This window comes from Euprymna scolopes, chromosome 13 (genome assembly GCF_053919585.1).
Source record: "Euprymna scolopes isolate OS-2025 chromosome 13, ASM5391958v1, whole genome shotgun sequence".
Taxonomy (NCBI): domain Eukaryota; kingdom Metazoa; phylum Mollusca; class Cephalopoda; order Sepiida; family Sepiolidae; genus Euprymna; species Euprymna scolopes.
Window position 1 is genome coordinate 94,071,134 of NC_136494.1, and position 17,850 is coordinate 94,088,983.

At 31.1% G+C, this 17,850-nt stretch overlaps 1 protein-coding gene across 2 annotated transcripts in view; it reads right to left on the reverse strand.

Moving 5' to 3' along the window:
- The window catches only part of LOC145292087 (cyclic AMP-dependent transcription factor ATF-6 alpha-like), a 169,730-nt gene that overhangs the window by 58,462 nt on the left and 93,418 nt on the right, over positions 1–17,850 (reverse strand). For both annotated transcript variants that reach the window (XR_013869546.1, XM_080138163.1), the window contains exons 3-5: positions 8,989–9,088; positions 3,175–3,231; positions 1,658–1,794 (exon numbers count right to left, since the gene is read on the reverse strand). Coding sequence is in view for 1 of the 2 variants with exons in the window: in XM_080138163.1 (XP_079994289.1) it covers positions 1,658–1,794; positions 3,175–3,231; positions 8,989–9,088 (294 nt within the window). In the remaining variant the exon portion in view is untranslated. The remainder of the gene's footprint in view (positions 1–1,657; positions 1,795–3,174; positions 3,232–8,988; positions 9,089–17,850) is intronic.

Consider the following 17,850-nt stretch of genomic DNA (forward strand, 5'->3'; position numbering starts at 1 on the left):
AATTTGAATTTATTTTAAAATTAATCTTTTTCATCCAAAATATAGTCATTTATAAATATAAAAGCGAAAATGTATGGATGTATGTATGTATGTGTGTTAGCTTTTTCTGTATGCCTACAAAAGGTTTTTTTCAGAAAAGCGGTCTGTCGGTTCACAACCTTTTAAAACTTTTTATATAACATATAAATCGTAATATCTCACAGTTAACAACAAAGCTCGCCTGTCTATTTAATTTGCTCGATTTCGGGAAGATAAATATTCAACATTTGTCGCTCGCCGCATGTGGGTTAGTCTTTTTCCTATAATATCTTGGGAAAATAAAAATAAAAAAAAAGCGTTCCGCAGTAAATGAATACTATCCCGCAGTCAAACTTGACATCATTAACTCATTAAAACGGGCACCTGCCAAATCCAAGTAATTAAATAAATTCAAACGTGTTTCCGTTCGCATCTCGCGGTGGGGCAATGGTTAACGTTGCACGTTTTTTTTTTCACATTTTAATTTACAACTTTGCCTCAACGGTTCGGGTTTGATCCTCATACTTACTTTTTTTTTTTTACCCCCCCCCCTCCCACCTCACCTCCAAACACCCGGACAACGCCGAGTACCCCTCGCTAGTTTTAAAATAAATTAAAGTTGGAAGCTATGACTGCCTGAAAAGAAAACCTCCATCTAAGACGTAAGAAACTTATTTTTAAAAAAGTGAAAACTTGTGATATGATGAACATGTAAAAGAAATCTACACCCTCTGTGCATGTGACTGAGTGATGGGACACTATGATGAAATAATCTCTATCCAGTGTGTATAGGAGGTAATGGAAATTTGAATCCAGTTTGTTCCATAGTATCACTTTCAGTTAGGAATGTTGACAACTTTCACATGATCTCTCCTATAAGTATCCGATTCTTTCAAGGGTTGTACATACTCATAACGGAATGAAGATATATTCCCAAAATGAATTTATAATTGTTCAAGTAGTCTTATTTTAACTAAGAAAATCAAATTTTTATGTGCAAGCAAAAAGGGACTGCCATCTTGAAGAAACAAAGACAGATAACTCCAAAATAATTAAAACTTGGGAGATCAGCCTTGTAATGCCTACGATTTCTCATTAATTGCTAAAAATTATTTTGAAATACTTTTCTTTATAAAAATAAAGCTACTTAATCAATTATGTGATTTTTCTCTATTTTTGTTTTATAAGTGGAATTCTGGACAACCACCCACTCAAGAAAGAATTTCGGAAACTAATGTGAATAATAATAATAATAATAATAGAATCAGCTTTGTATGCATTTATTTTACCTGTGTGTATAATTTGACAATACGATCTATAGAAAATTACATTAAAAAAACATTTTGAATTTTTTTAGAACATCTATGTACAAACAGTATACCAGTAATTATCTTGAGATGCAATAAACCATTAAAACTTTCATTTTTAGTACACCATTTTTGGCCAATGGCGGACCTTCAAGCCGTCAACACTGGGACTGATGTAGTGCATGAAACATCACTAATTAGCCTTTGAAAGGTAGAGGGAACCTTTCATCAGTCTAAACTTCAAACTCAAATCCCAATATTTAGATCGTTTTCATATTTAACAGCCATTTAAATAGGAAATAAAAGAAACGTTTTTTATTATTTGTACTTACGAGTTGATGACACTCAATTCCAGAATCTGATCCAGAAGAAACTGGTGATATGGGTTCTTGTTTAACGAGAAATTCGGAGGCAGAACCATCAGAATAAAACGATTCTAAACTTGGAATTGGATTCTGATGAGTGATTCCTGTAAATAAAATAAAATTAAAAAAAAAAAACAATTAGCAATTGCTGAAAATCATTAAATTGCTGCTTATTCACATCCACCCTGCTGCAAATTCAGCATTTCACCATTGCTTGTGGTATTGTGGGATCCTAAACACAGAACCGCTAAAGTATGAAGACTTGCCAAGTCGTACACAAAAATCATTGACAAAAAAACCCTGGCTTACAACTGAAAAATCTTCCTAAGGCCATGGAAAATAGAGACATGTGGAGGGAAAGACTCAATTTGGTCCGGGCAACCCGCCAGAGATGATGAGGAGTCCCTCTATCTCTCTCTCTCTCTCTCTCCTACACAAACAAACAGATACAAAATTCTCATCATATTAATTTAAAATAAAATATTAGATATATAAATAGCCATTTAATGTACATCTGGTGCAATATTCATCCCAGGTAAGTTGAAACAGCTTCTTCTAAAGGAGGAAGTCTCTAGGGAATATTAAATTCACAAGTTGTTTCCAGTTGCATGTGTAAATAATCTGTCATGTTTATGTTCAAAATAACATATATAAATTCAGTCCCTCTGTCACACTTGAACCTGAAACAGGATTTGGTGCTTGTGCATTATAATGTTTACGTAGTACACATTTACACATGGAACCCACACGTTGTATGCAGTCTATGTCGCAAGGAACATAGAACAATAACTCCTTTTGTAACAACAACATTTATTTCCTAAAACTAATTATCAATTTACATACAATAAACTATCATTTTAAGAACAATAATAACCAATGGGCTAGACAGCTACTAACATGATTATTTGAATCAAATCTTTGTATCAGCTCCTTGAATCCAGGTCAGCAAGACAATTACATTGTAGCATTTCACATCTTTTGATAAAAACAAGCATGGATAATTTTGTTATTCTTGGTTGTCATGAATCACTTGCATTTATTTTTTGATATGTGAGGCTGAGATCATTATTGGTTCCACAACAATATATTAGAAAACAAGTTCAACATTTTACAAAATCGTTTATCAATAAAGTTTGAACATGATTCAAGAAAAAAAAACAAACAAAAAAAAACAGAAAACCAATGAATCTTAGAAATCTTATTTTGACAAGCTTTGCAAATGTTTTCTGGATTTTGTGTACGAGTTTTTAAATTTATTACAGAAGATGAAAAAAAAAAATTCTTATTTTATTGCGATAAGATAATCAGCCAGCCCACCAGTCATGAATCTAGTTGGAAAGTTGCCAGGCCTATTATAGATATCACTTGCAATATTCACTAGATTTTGTAATAGAAAACTGAAACAAAATAAGTTCTTAACAAATGCTGGAATAAGATTTGTTTTTTTTCAACAGATCTTTTAATCACAGAATGATAATACTTACTTGCTGAAGAAACACCAAGATTCCAAACTGATGGCAATGTTCCAACATTATGACCATCTACAGAATGAAAAACAAACAGAATAAGTTATTCACTTGAAATAGACATCTTTTTTACACAAATATTCTATGAACATGGTTAATTTTTTTAATAATTTTTAATAATTATATTTATATATTTATTATATACTAGCAGGCCATCTGGCATTGCCCAGTCATAAAATAGGCATAAATATTATTTTAATTAATGCAGATTTTTTATTTATTATCAACAGAAATTCCATAGGTATTAAATGTAGTATTAAATTCCTTAAAAAAAAAAAAAAAAAAAAAAAAAAACACGGAAAAAAACTGTGACATCTGCATGTGAGTATGTTTTTTTCTAAACAGTTCATTTCTTGTCAGTAAAAAAAGAAATACCCGAGCTAAGATTGAAACCAAAAGACAGTGAGTCAAGTATGCTAACCATTAGGCCAGCTTCACACGATCTTTAAAAAGTGTTTTCAAACCTACATCAGTCACGTATGCGTCAATGATTGGTGGAATGTCCTATGCGTGCTGCGGTGTTCGAGCGGTCTCTGTGTCCACTGAGGAAGGTGTGTCTGCCAGAATCGATGTGTTGGTGGTGCGTGGCAAACCGCTTGGGCTTGACTTACATTGGGTAAACGCTAATAAAAGCCCATGGACGCCATCTTGGAACTCTCTCTTTCGCTCAGCCCAAAACAGACGTATTCGAGGTAAGCTCTCTATTTCTCATTTTTGTTACTGCTAATTCTGCTACATAGATATATAGATTCATTACATTTAATTAATTTGTAAATCTAATTACACATTCAAATAATAATGATTAATAATAATAACTCCATAGCTTATTCTTTATATGAAGATTTGTACATCTAATTACATTCAAACAATAATGATTAATAATAACTCCATAGCTTATTCTTTATATGAAGATTTGTAAATCTAATTACATATTCAAATAATAATGATTAATAATAATAACTCCATAGCTTATTCTTTTATTTCTTATTTGAATAATTCAACAAAATTTAATATTTTGTCTAACACTGTAGTTACATTTAAACTAAATGATTGATTGTTCGGTTTATTGGCTTATCAACATCTGCATGGTCATTTAAGGTCAAATAAGTGGTTTTTTTTTTTTTGTTTAATGGGAGGGATTTGTCATAATAGACTAGGTATTCTTTACTTTCCAGTATATCGAGGTGAGTTTGGAAGTTTTGTAAAAGAATTGGGGGTGAAAAAAATTTTTTTTTTATAAGGTAGATTTATATTTTGGAGAAGAGATTTACTTCTTTCAAGTAATTTAGAATTATTTTTTCATTTATATTTTCAAAGAGATCTTTAATGTTGTTAGTGCTGAAATGTTTTTGGCTTAAGGGAGCTAGGTCGATGCAGTTCATTAGAAAATATTTAACTGTGTAGTTTTCTTAGCAAGTTAAGCATTTAGGTAGGTTTTCTCCTTTCAATAGGAATGAATGAGTGATATTTGTGTGCCCTGTTCTTATTCTTGTAATGATCACCTCTTCTTTCCGGTTTAGTTTGGATTTGGGACTCCATTCTCCAAGTGTGGGTTTGATTTCTTGTAGCTTGTTTTTTGTATAAGTGCTCCATTGTTGTTGCCATTTTCTTTTGATGCATAGGTTTACAGTTGGTTTAAAGTCAGTGTAGGGGATTTTTATGTTGGATCTTTCCAGGTTAAGTGATTCGTTAATGGCTAGGTCAGCTTTTGTTTCCTACAATGCCAATATGGCTTGAGATCCAGCATAGGGTGATTTGTTTTACAGTACTGTTTTGTTGTATCACAACTCATCAGTGCGGCTAGACATACACCTTTCCCCAGCCGTGAATCGAATCTACAACTGTCGTGTTGACAGTCGGCAGCTCTAACTATCGGAATCGTGGCCTAAACTAAATGAATAATTTGTTGTAAAGAAGAACGAGCAAATGTTTACTAATAATAGGTATCCCAAACTGGCCTAGTTTAGGTGTGAAAACTAGTAAATAAAGTAAAATTTCCCTTAACTTCAACTTGCGATATCTCGTTTGTTTTTTGGGTTATTTTGATATGGTTTTGATTTAAATAAAATTTAATCTTTTGTCTTTATAGATATATAATTCTTTTTCTTGTGTCTTTAATAGTTTTTTTTTCAGGATTTTTCAAGTTATGCCTCTAATTTTGGTAAATGTCGCTTTATTTTTTACACAAAAAAATGTTGATGTTTTTCAAATTTGTTGCACTTCATATTGTGAGTCTCTAAGTATATAAAAATGGTATCATTTTAAAGAAAAAAGGTCACTTAATAACATGGTGAGGTTATTAAAAGGTTATAAGTGGTTTTTCTAAATAAAAATCCAACTTGAAAACTTCAGTGAAAGAAACATGAAAGAAATTTTATAGTAAGAATTCCGAAAAAGGCATCGTTCTGTAGAGGAATATCTCCTCTTTAATAATCTGTTGGTGTCATGTTTATGGCCCCATAAATCAAGGAGTGCACACTAATAAAAGTTGGGGTACCTACAGAGATTTTCAACTTAATGCCAGAGAGACCAATTATCAACTGTCAGCTAGCCAGTAGCCACACAGCAGCACAACGTACTGACTGACTGAAGGAAAAACATAAACAAACAACTGTTTCACTATGGACTTACCAAAGTTCTTAGGTGAGTTTGTTTTTTCTTTATTATTTAAAAGTTATAGAAAGATATTTTTTTAATTAATATTTTTAGAACGTCATTAAAAAAAATGAAAATTTACAATTTAAAAAATAATGCCAGTTTATTTTCTATAGTTTTTTTTCAAACTTTCATATGTTCTTTCATCGCTTTCTCCTTCGGTTACGGTTGGATAAACTTCAGCATTGTTAGATTAGTTTAATTAAATTAATTAATAAAACCGTGTACAAAACATTTTTAGTTGTGTGGGACTGACGGAAACTTTTATTTTTTTTCGGTTGGATAAACTTTAGCATTGTTAAATTATTTTAATTAAATTCCATAAACAAAACGTTTGGCTAGTGACTTATGACGATAAAGTATGTTTTTGTTATTGTTCAGAAACATAAGTTTTTTTTAATTATGAAAAAAAAAAAGAGAATTAAAAAAAAATTATTTAAAATAAATTACTTAAAATAAGCATTATTTGGGTTTGTATTACTGTACACAGATTCGAAAAAGTTGTCAAAAAACAAATATATAACAAATAAATGTTATCAAAGGCAAGATAAGTTACTTTTCTACCAAACTGGATATATTTTTTGTGTTTTTATTCACTGTAACATATTTATTCAGCTCGAAAAACATACAGTGTTTACCGATGTATTCGAAAATTCAAGATGGCGTCTCACACCCTCTTTAACACCGTAAGTTTGGAAAAAGGTGTTATAAATAAAAAACTATACAAAATACTATTAAAAACCCGCCGAATATATGTCAACCTATGTCATGGTAACATATATTGAGCGAGTTTTTAACAGTATTTTATCCGGTTTTTTATTTATAACATCTTTTTCCAAACTTACTGTGTTAAAGAGAGAATCAAACTCCATCTTGAATGTTCCAATACATCGGTAAACACTGTATGGTTTTCAAACTGAATAAACGTGTTACCTTGAATAAAAACACGAAAAATATATCCAGTTTGGTAGAAAAGTAACTTATCTTGCCTTTGATAACATTTATTTGTTATATATTTGTTTTTTTGACAACTTTTTCGAATCTATGTGTACAGTAATACAAACCTCATTATTTATTTACTAATTTTTTGTTTCTTTGTTTTGGATTCGTAAAACATGTCAACATTTACGCTTTGTAGAAAAAAAACTGATTAAATATAAAAACTCAGATCCAAGGCTATATATTAGCAAATATATTAAATTATTTTGTCCTAAAATTTGAAAATAATTACATAAAAACTTTTTATGTCAGCATTAACAGAAATTGTGACAGAACGCATATTAATTTTTTTTTTTTTGCCGTCACCCGTACATACACTCATAAACAATAAAAGTGGTTGCAGGACAGAATGGCTAGCATTCTGCAGCAAAGAAGAGTACCAATCTCAAATCACAAGTTATCGGGCAAATAGGTTAAATTCTCTATTTGAAAATGCCCTGGCAATATATCACCATAAAGAGCACATAAAATTATTTTTATCTGTGTTTGCAACATCTTGCAATATGAAATTACAGTGTTTTGGCTGACATTTCTGATGAGAGACTACTTCCCTACTTGCTGCAGTTGGTTTGCTGAACATTAATTTGACCAAACCTTTCTGGAAACTTGTTAACAGCACTGTTCAGTATGTTGACTTCCATCACTATATACAGAAAATGGCTCTAAGTTTAGAATGCTGGATCAACAATCCCCAGTTGTTATTAAAATCTGACTGTAAAGGTGTATTTAATGGGGAATTCTTTGAGGAAATGATTTGTGCCATTTTTTTTGTATAAAAAATTTCTAAATATTATTGTCGTCAGTGCTTTTTTGGCGAGTTTAAATTTCCCAAAGTAAAAGTATTTCTGTGGCAAAAAGTTTTGTTATTAGAAACAAGGCAACCATTTTTTTGAATTCCTCACCCCAAAATTAGTAAAGTTGCAAAGTTTCAAGCTTCTAACTTCAATGGTTACATTTTTACAGCAATTTCAGTAATGTATACTTTTGACTCATTTTTTTAACCTTTTTTGCCCTTTTTACAAAATTGCCTGTTTGACTGCTTTTACATGGTCTACAATTGAGTGGTTATATCAATTTTATAATTAAAAGAAAGAATTATCTTGATCTCTAATGTGTTTTGAATCATACTAAGAAGATTCAATACATTAGCTATTAAAATGAAATTGATATGAATAGTTAAAGTTGCCTTTCCGTGTCGTATTTTCACTGTTTTCGCGTTGATAGAGGGATTTTGCCTAGTGTTTAAGTTGGTTTCATCTAATATTTATTGCCTAAATTTGTATTAATTTTCATCTACTACAAGATGACATTACATTTATAAGGATTTTTCACTTGTTAGTAGCTTACATTTTTAGTTATAGACTATGAAATTTGGCTTCTCGGCCACGATAGCAAATTTCAACTTTCCGACAAACTTTGAATGATCATAACTTGATGGCTAATTGACCTACCAAAATAAATTTGGTATTTTTGTAAATGGTTTACAAAAATCTACATGCCCACATTACTTTTTTTTAGATATGATAAAAATAAAATTTTGGTTTGGGATACCTACTAATAACAATTCAGTTTAAAATTTAAACTAAACAATTTTTGAACAGTTACAATCACTGTTACAAATCCCCTCAATGTTTCGCCCTGCACCCAATGCTCAGAAAAACATTTATGGTTCATTCCAATACAGGAACAGGCTAACTGCAAAACTTGAAATTCTATCAATCATTAGAATAAAATTGTTTTGAAGAAAAAGTTTTCTTTCGGTTTTATATTTATGCTTGGTTCCATAAGTTTTTAGTTTTACACTCGTTTTTAAAAATTACAGATGTGAAACTAGCAAGTGTTTATTTAAACAAGAGTTTACTTCAGTGTTGAGTTAACTAAGTATATTTATATTTAAGTTATAGTTAACTAAGTATATTTATATTTATTTATAAAAAATAAAGGATTACTGTTCTTACTTGGGATTTATAATAGCTTTTTCTTAGCTATGCAAAAATGTGAATATCCTGTAAAAGAAAAAATGTCATTACCGTTCTTTTTACTTATACTTTAATTGAATACACCTGAAGCATTTTAAAAAGTTGGACTGGAGACGTGATTTCACAAAGATCTGCTTACCATGAACCCCACTATCAGAACTGTCACTTAGGTCATGCCATGATGGTTCTTCTGTCAAAGTTGGTTGTTCATAGGAATTTTCATTGATTGTCATTGGTACCTAATTCAAGGGAAGAAAAAAAGAAATTAAATTTAGTTACATCTGAATCACACACTATATATATATATATATATATATATATATATATATGTGTGTGTGTGTGTGTGTGTGTGTATACAGACAAATGACAAAAGTCTATATTCCAAATTTCATGATGTTGACCATCTTACAATTTATTCCTTTAATTCAGTTGACATTTACAATTCTTGACAGCAACTGTTTCATAGCACAAAATCATTCATTTAATTATTATCTCAATCAATGAATCTATTTTGCCCATAACTCATTAGAAGAAGTAGCAACTATAAATCCACCAAAAGAAAATGAAATGCATATGGGCATGATTAAAAAATCTGAAAATTGGAAGAGAAGTTGCAATTACCTTTTATTTTATCTTTTATTATGCCATTTGTGCCAAAATGGTGTAATAAAAGATAAAATAAAAGAGATAGCTTGAACAAAACACTGGATGCCTGTAGGCGATGATTTCTGCTGTTCATTCCATTGTTTTTCGTTTGGCTTTGTTTCATGAGATGCTGAGGTGGACTCTAAGAGTCTTTTCTAAACACTAAAGGTCTATTTGTATCAATTTTAGTTTTACTGGTAGTTTAAAATCAATAAATATTTATTATTTTATCATTACGACCAGCAGTGGAAGATTTTGTTTTAAACAAAATCAAATAAAACTAATTAAAAGGCATAAATTTTTCCGATTTTGATACTGATTCCGATAATCTTGAAAGCTTTGATTTTTTTTTTATTCAAGATTCCGATTAATCAACCCAATACTAAAATACATAGATGATATTAGCATTGGCAGATGATTTGGAGTCACAAAACTACAGCCCATGTGCCAAATCCAGCCTTCAAGATGCTTTGTCTGATTTGTGAATTAATTATAAGTTCTTTTTTGTTGTTTTAATTAAAAGCAAGGATGAATTTAAATCATAAGTAAAGCTGTTATTCCCTGTTTTCATAACTGTAATGCTATTAAAAAAAAAAAAACATTTTTGTTCTCATGATTCTATAATAAAAAGAGAAATAAAAACAATTCACTCATTTTCTCATCTCAGAATACACAAAGAAATTCTATTTCACTCATAGATGACAAAGGAGAAATAATTACTGTTTTCTGGGTGGGAATCTACCCATTTAACACTTATCATTGGATAGTTTTTAACCTAGAAGTAGTATTTCAAAAGATTTTTTAGCTCCTTGCATCAAGTGGCTTCATAACTTGTCTGGAGCGATTTCTATAAAAAAAAAAAAAGAAAAATAAACTCTAGGACTCTAAAAGGTACTACTAATTTGGAAGAGAGTTGAACTGAGGGGAGTAGTGAGGGATGACTCCACACTCCTCAAATCTCCCAAATTGAGGCTTCAAAAGAATGTTGTTTTCATCATTTGATATACATTTTGGATACCAGCAAAACAATGCAATCAATACCAAATTGCAGTTTATTTGGCTGTGCAATTTATTTTATTTATTACGTCATAGTTTAAACAAATCTTCACTATTTTTTTTTTTTTTTACTTTTGGCAAGTGAGGAGTTTTGCAAGTTTTGGAGTAAATCTCTATCAGACCAAATTCATGTTTTAATTAAAAAAAATACAAGACAAATTTCACTTACAAATTTTTAATTTTAAAAGGCTGAATATTTGCCTACTTAATACATAAATCCTCTTGGCCATCTGTTGCAGTGGTTGTGAAGTCAAAGCTGTAGATCACATTAAAAACAGAAATACTATATAATGACCATTTTATCTTAATGTCTGTAACCAAATCTCAGACTATCATTTATAAGAACCTAATATTAAATAATACTAGCCATTATATTAAGTTCACCCATACATTTTATTATAATGACTTAAGTCGCAATTCACTTAGGTTCTTTTTTTTTGTTTATGTTTTATTTCAGATGATTTTTTTTTAAATTATTAATCAATAAATTATATTTGTCCACTAGAGTACACTTATTCACTCCAAACAAGGAACATTGCTACTATGAATTAGAGGTCATATCCAGAGGGGCATTCTAAATGAGAATACAGCCAAATCTTTATTCACATTACATTTAAATTTCGGCATGTTAGTAGAGTCAGGGAAACAAGGAACAGGGAGGAAATTCAAAAGGCTAGCTGTTTGAGGAAAGACACACGAGAAATGGTCACACAATTTTGATTAATATAATCATTAACCTAAATGTAGATTCCATGAACAAAACTTGTTTATTAGTACTGCATGCCTGTGCAACTGTTCCGCTTTCCAGCTGACTACAATATGATCCTCTTCAAGTCCAATGTAAACAAGTTCTTGATGAGCTGTCCCCTCAAGTGATCCAATTTACCCAATCTCCACTACTAACGATTACTACGGCATTTTCGCATTGACTACTGTACACTCATTAACCCTTATCCTCAAGTGGCGTCTGGGCCTTGATAAGTGGTGAATTCTTTGTAAAAAAACAAACAAAAACATTCAAAATATATGGATAGGCATTGTTTTAGAAGCAAAATATCCTCATTTTTTTTTTTAGTGAGGACAGCTTTATCTAATTCACAAGCTTCATAGCAACGTTTTTTTTTTTTTTCATATATTTTCATAAGTTTGGTGACAGTTTCTAATAAAAATTACAAAAAGAAAGCAGCCAGGTCATTGCATTTGAAAAGTGGGACATATTTAATCAAAGAAATAACAATGGACATTCTTAAGAGTCATTCATTTAATATTCAATATGTGCTCTTATCTTTGGAAAGTCTATTTCAAACTGAAGCTTGACAGACTTAACCAGCAAAACCTCTCATTAAGAAGAGGAAAAAAAGAAAAAAAATTTGAAAAATGTAGTATTTTAAAGGGTATAAAGACACATTTAACACAGTATCTATGGATGAATAAGTTCAGATATAAGCTAAAAGGTTATGTGAATACAGGTAAATAGGGCACTTGTATAAGTGTACCGTCACTATAACCGTGGCTACCGAGAAAGAAGGCCGATGTATATGACAGCGTAACATCACTTCCTAATTAAGTTGTAGATATAGACAGATTCCGGTATTCAACCATGTGGCCATGCTAACAGGCATAAAAAAATATGGCTACCAATATGTGTTACCAATTGTCCATGTATGTTCTAAAGAAAAAGAACAATTCTCCATTCGGAAAATAATTATTATAATTGCACATTTGGGATAATTTTAATCAAAATATCATAAGTGAATTCGTGTTTGAACTTTTATTTTTATTGGAGAAAGTCGAATATTTCATTTTATTTATTTATTTTTTTTTTACTGCAAAACAAACAATTTTTGGGTTTGTATTACTGCACACAGATTCGAAAAAGTCGTCAAAAAACAAATATATAACAAATAAATGTTATCAAAAGCAAGATAAGTTACTTTTCTACTAAACTAGATATATTTTTCGGGTTTTTATTCAATGTAACATGTTTATTCAGCTTGAAAAACATACATTGTTTACCGATGTGTTGGAAAATTCAAAATGGCGCGCGACTCTCTCTTTAACACGGTAAGTTTGGGAAAAGGTGTCATAGATAATAAACTAGACAAAATACTATTAAAAAACACCGAATATATGTCAACCTATATCACGGTAATATATATTGAGCGAGTTTCTAACAGTATTTTGTCTAGTTTTATATTTACAGCACCTTTTTCCAAACTTACCGTGTTAAAGAGAGAGTCGGGCGCCATTTTGAATTTTCGAATACATCGGTAAACACAGTATGTTTTTCGAGCTGGATAAACATGTTACATTAAATAAAAACACTGAAAACATATCCAGTTAGGTAGAAAAGTAACTTATCTTGCCTTTGATAACATTTATTTGTTATAGGCACTGCCAAAAATGGCCGAAAAATCAAGTTATTGTTTTTTTAAAACAAAATTACATTTATTAAAATTCATTATTTCTGAGTAACTTTTTTTTTCCAGAAAGATAAAACCCTGAATTTTATCATATAGAAAGCAGAATAATGTAAAACTTTTTCTACTATTTTTAATTAAATTTTAAATGTTAAATTTTCCCCAAAAGTTAACAATTGGTGTTTTGCACAAAAAACGTATATAAATAGTTAAAAAAAAAAAAAAAAAGGTTTTTGAAAGAATTAATTTGTTTATTTCTTGTCAAACTAAGATTTAGGGTGATTTTCTATGAGAATATGCAAAAATATAATATAAGTACCTGGATTTCAAATAATTCCACTTATTCATATAGGCAACCAGTTACTTCGAGTCGATTTGATTACTGTTTACATTTGTACTTGATAAAAAGGAAACTACGGAAGACCAAAAAGCCAAAAAAGAAAAAACCTTATTTTTCAGTGACGAAAATTTCAATGTATGTATTAACACTGAGGCTGGCCAGTACCAGATGGGTGACCATTTGTATGAGTGGTTTTTAATGTGTATGTGTGTGGGGGCCAGGCTCTCCAAAATGGGGAGGGGGGCAATTTAAAGCAGAATAAAAAAAATTATTTCAGCACGTTTGGTCCACCGTAGTCGAAAAGGCGGCAAACGTTTCCAAACTTGATCGAAAAAATAATTATATTTTTAACACAAAGGGCACAATATTTATCGAATTTTTTTTATTATCGATTCTTCAAAGCATGCCCTGTTTAATAATGGTCATGCATTATTCGGCTCGCTAAAAAGAAATTGTTAATTTATTTATCAAAGCTTTTAAAATGGCTTTTTTCGTATAAATATTAAAAAAAAATTTTTTTTTTGCTTTGCTTAACTTAAATTAATTATTTTACTTAGTATATTCACAGAATTTCACACTTCAAAACTCAAAAGCGGGATAATTAAACACAATCGAAGTTCTGATATTCAGACATCAAAATAAGGTATGTAAACAAGTTTTTTTTTTTTAATCTATAATCCCGTCCCTTACAACAACATAATGTTTTGTTCAGTTTCAGATGATTATTTTAAGCATATTTGGAAGCCCCTCAAAACAAGGGGGGGGGGGGTTGTAAGCAAAAAAAAAAAAAAAAATATATATATATAAATATTGTTTATGAAAAATAAGTACACTGTTATAAAGTTCATTCTCCTCTTAATAATCGCTGAAAATTTCGTATTGATTGGATAATTACCTGATTTTTGGTAGATTTTTAAAAAGACGGTCCGTCAAAAAGTACTTACCTGCCCCCCCCCCAGTTTTGGCGGTGCCTAATTTGTTATATATTTGTTTTGTGACAACTTTTTCGAATCTATGTGTACAGTAATACCATCCCCAATTTTTATATAATATTTTTCAGTCCGTTCTTTTAATAATAAATAAAACTTTTCACTGAGTATTTTCAAATATTTTAAAGTAAGCATTTTTCACGGCAGTGTTTTTTTTTTTAATTTTTTTTTTACGATTGGTGAATTATCAATATTTTAGCACTGGGCGTAATTTATTTCTTCAAAATATATTTAAAACTTCAATTTTTTGTTTTTTTATAACATTTTAACTGTAAATAATTTACATAATGAGTTTGTTTTACTGTACACATAGATTCGAAAAAGTTGTCAAAAAACAAATATATAACAAATGTTATCAATAAGTTACAAACATGCTGACATTTTTCTTTTTAAAATATATTGATAAACATTTGTATGATTTTCGAAGCGATTACACGTGAGTAAAACCACTAAAAACCTTCCCAGATAGGTAGAAGAGTAACTTATCTTGCCTTTGATAACATTTATTTGTGATATATTTGTTTTTTGACAACTTTTTCGAATCTATGTGTACAGTAATACAAACCTTAACTTGAAAATAATATTTAAAATACACGTGCATACACTGCACAAGCACCCTTATTATTATCATAATAATAATAGTAATAATAATAAAAAAAACTGGTGTAGATGACATCGACTGGTGCCACACCACACCAACTAGTTGTGAAGGGTCAGGGAGGATAGAAAGACCGAGGTGAGAGAGTACTGACCAAATCTCCACTGGAAGTGTGCAGTTCAAATCTGGTACCTTGGGGAGGCATTTTGTCACCCAAACCCCAGGAAACACCAATGGCCGATACCAACGAGAAATCAGTGACAACGGCTGTTGCGATAACATGCAATCATCTGCACAAGTGGTCAAAGGTGGAGAACACTGGAAATCTGGGGAGACTTGTCACTTGGTCTCCAGGGAACACCACAGGTTACTGCCAGTGAGCAATCACTGATGATGGCTTGTGAGACAACTAATATGCTACACATTTTGATGAAAAACATGGGGAAAAAAATGGACATAGAAGAACAGAAAACCAAAACTTTAAATATAATTTCTGTATTTAAAGTAATAGTTATTTAAATATTTCAACATATAATCTTGTGGGCAAAATCCAGCCTCCCAATAAGAGGCACTCTGGATAGGAACAAAAATAATCTCAGTCATGAAAGATTTCTCCTCCACCGACCGAAGACATAAAAGGTAAAGTGTAGCATCAAAACAGATACTACACTGATCTTGTTCTGAAGGGCAAAAAATATTTGTTTAATGTTTCTTTAATTGTTTGTCCCCTAAATTCATAATTCAGTTTTATCAGTATTAAATTGTATATTGCTTTAAAATTACTTAATTTTACATAGATAATGTTTAAATTTTATATTGAATAAAGTTCAGTTTAAGTAGTAATCGAACTGTGTTCCTTTTTCTTTTTAAAAATGTTTTATTGCTCTTTTTCAAATGGCCCTCATATAGTACTGAGGGTCTGAAAAATCTTACCTACATTGCCTGCAGACATTGTTCAGTTAACAGGCCTTCTTACTCTCGGTGGCCGTGCTATGACACAAAAGGTTTGGATAAGTTTATTGACTGCTTCTTGTAAAATAATACAGAGGAGGCTTTCAAGGTATTTTTACAACTGATCTTGAGTGCCCCCACCCACCTAATAAAAATAAATTTGTGTCACATCTTGCTGAGAGAGGAGGAGGAGGTAAGAGAATACCATGTCTGACTGTTGACAATATGAAGCATGACAAAGTATAGAAGCATAAAACTAGTGACGATTGGAATAAACCAATAAGGCATATATTTTGCAATAATTACATATTAATTACTTGAGTGTTAGTAAGATTATATTACACAGCAAGTTTTAGTAAAAAAACTAACAAATGAACAAACAGTACAGCTTTAAAAACACTAACATTTGCTGTATTTCTATCTATATACAGTAAAATTCTTTTGTATATTATTAACAATTTTATGACTAGACATCTTCAATGACAGGCAGGGAGAGAAAGAGAGAGAGGGAGGGAAGGAGACTGGGGGCAAAGACAGGCAGAGTTAACATGATATAGATTTGTTTGTGAATCACATTAAAGCTGTACTCTCTCAATCTGGCATTTTCTGTTTCCTATTGCATGTCTTCATTACTTGAACCAGGAATGATTTCGAATATTCTCTCCTGATGTGCGATTCATCCAAAAATCAGCTTTCATCCCTTAACTCAGAGGTCTCCTGTAAAATGTTTTTGACTCGTAATGGGGGTATGAGACGAATGGATTCGCCAATCATTTTTATAACCAACGGCTGTGCTAAACAACCAATGAAAACGTCCCAAAATTATTATAGAAATTGTCGAATTTTGGATTCAATCAGTTCACCGTTTACTATGTCACAGACCACATTTAATTCTTGGCCGCTATCTTGGTTACTGATCTGAACTACGTCGCCATCTTTGTTCAACACAATATCTCAGAACTTAGAGGTTAACTACGCCACGGACCGCATTGGATTCTTGGTCACCATCTTGGTTACTGATCTGAACTATGCCGCTATCTTTGTTCAACACAAACTTAACATCTCCATAGTCTTTGAACGGTGCTGAATGGGGGAAGGGACTGCATATTGTTGTCTTTATTTATCAATTAAAAAAAAAAAAAAAATGACCTAAACATGTTTTATACTGCTTTGTTCATTAGTTTTGCTTTTTAGTGAAACTGGTTCTCCAAAATCTTATTTTTAATCATTCTCCAAACAAAAAGAAAAACCACTACCCTATTTTCACACATTTTCATTTTTTTTAAATAATTTTACAGAAATATTTTTATGTTTTCCATAACAGCTGCATGGGCCGGATTAAAGATTTTGGTAGGCCGGATCTGGCCTGCAGGTGGCAGTTTGGAGACCTCTGCCTTAACTCACTGCGATAAAATTGAGAACTTCTAAATAATCAAACATTTGTCTGATAAGAAAATTCAATATTCTACAGTTAGTCAAATTATAATGTATTACTATTGTGAGAAAGTAAAAAAATATGTAGAATTCTTTAGATGAAATCCTTTTGTTTAAATAGATTAGTCATTATGTAAACATACACTGCATGTTTTGCCGATGCATATGAATGGCAGAAATTGCAGTGATAGATGCTTAGTCAAGGGAAGAGGGGGATGGCACAGAGAACTGAAAATATCTCTGGCCAGAGTCAGACCATCCAAGAGATATTCTTTGTTAAAAAAAAAACGCCATTGAATAAGAACATCACACTGTGATCGGCCTTTGTAGAGCCCCAATGAATTGAGAGACTATCTAGATATTATCTCCGGTGGGTATCTTGAGTAAAAAACCCTCTGGATGTCTGAATAGTGACCATTAATAAAAAGAATCAGTTAGGAGTGAAAACATTCTAGGATATGGAAAAAGGAAGTGATTAGTCAGCCCTCCAGAGGAAAAGGAGAAGTAAGAAAGGGAGTTAGAGCTGAATGGTTGAGACAAGAGTTGATTTTCCAAAGAGCTGACAAGC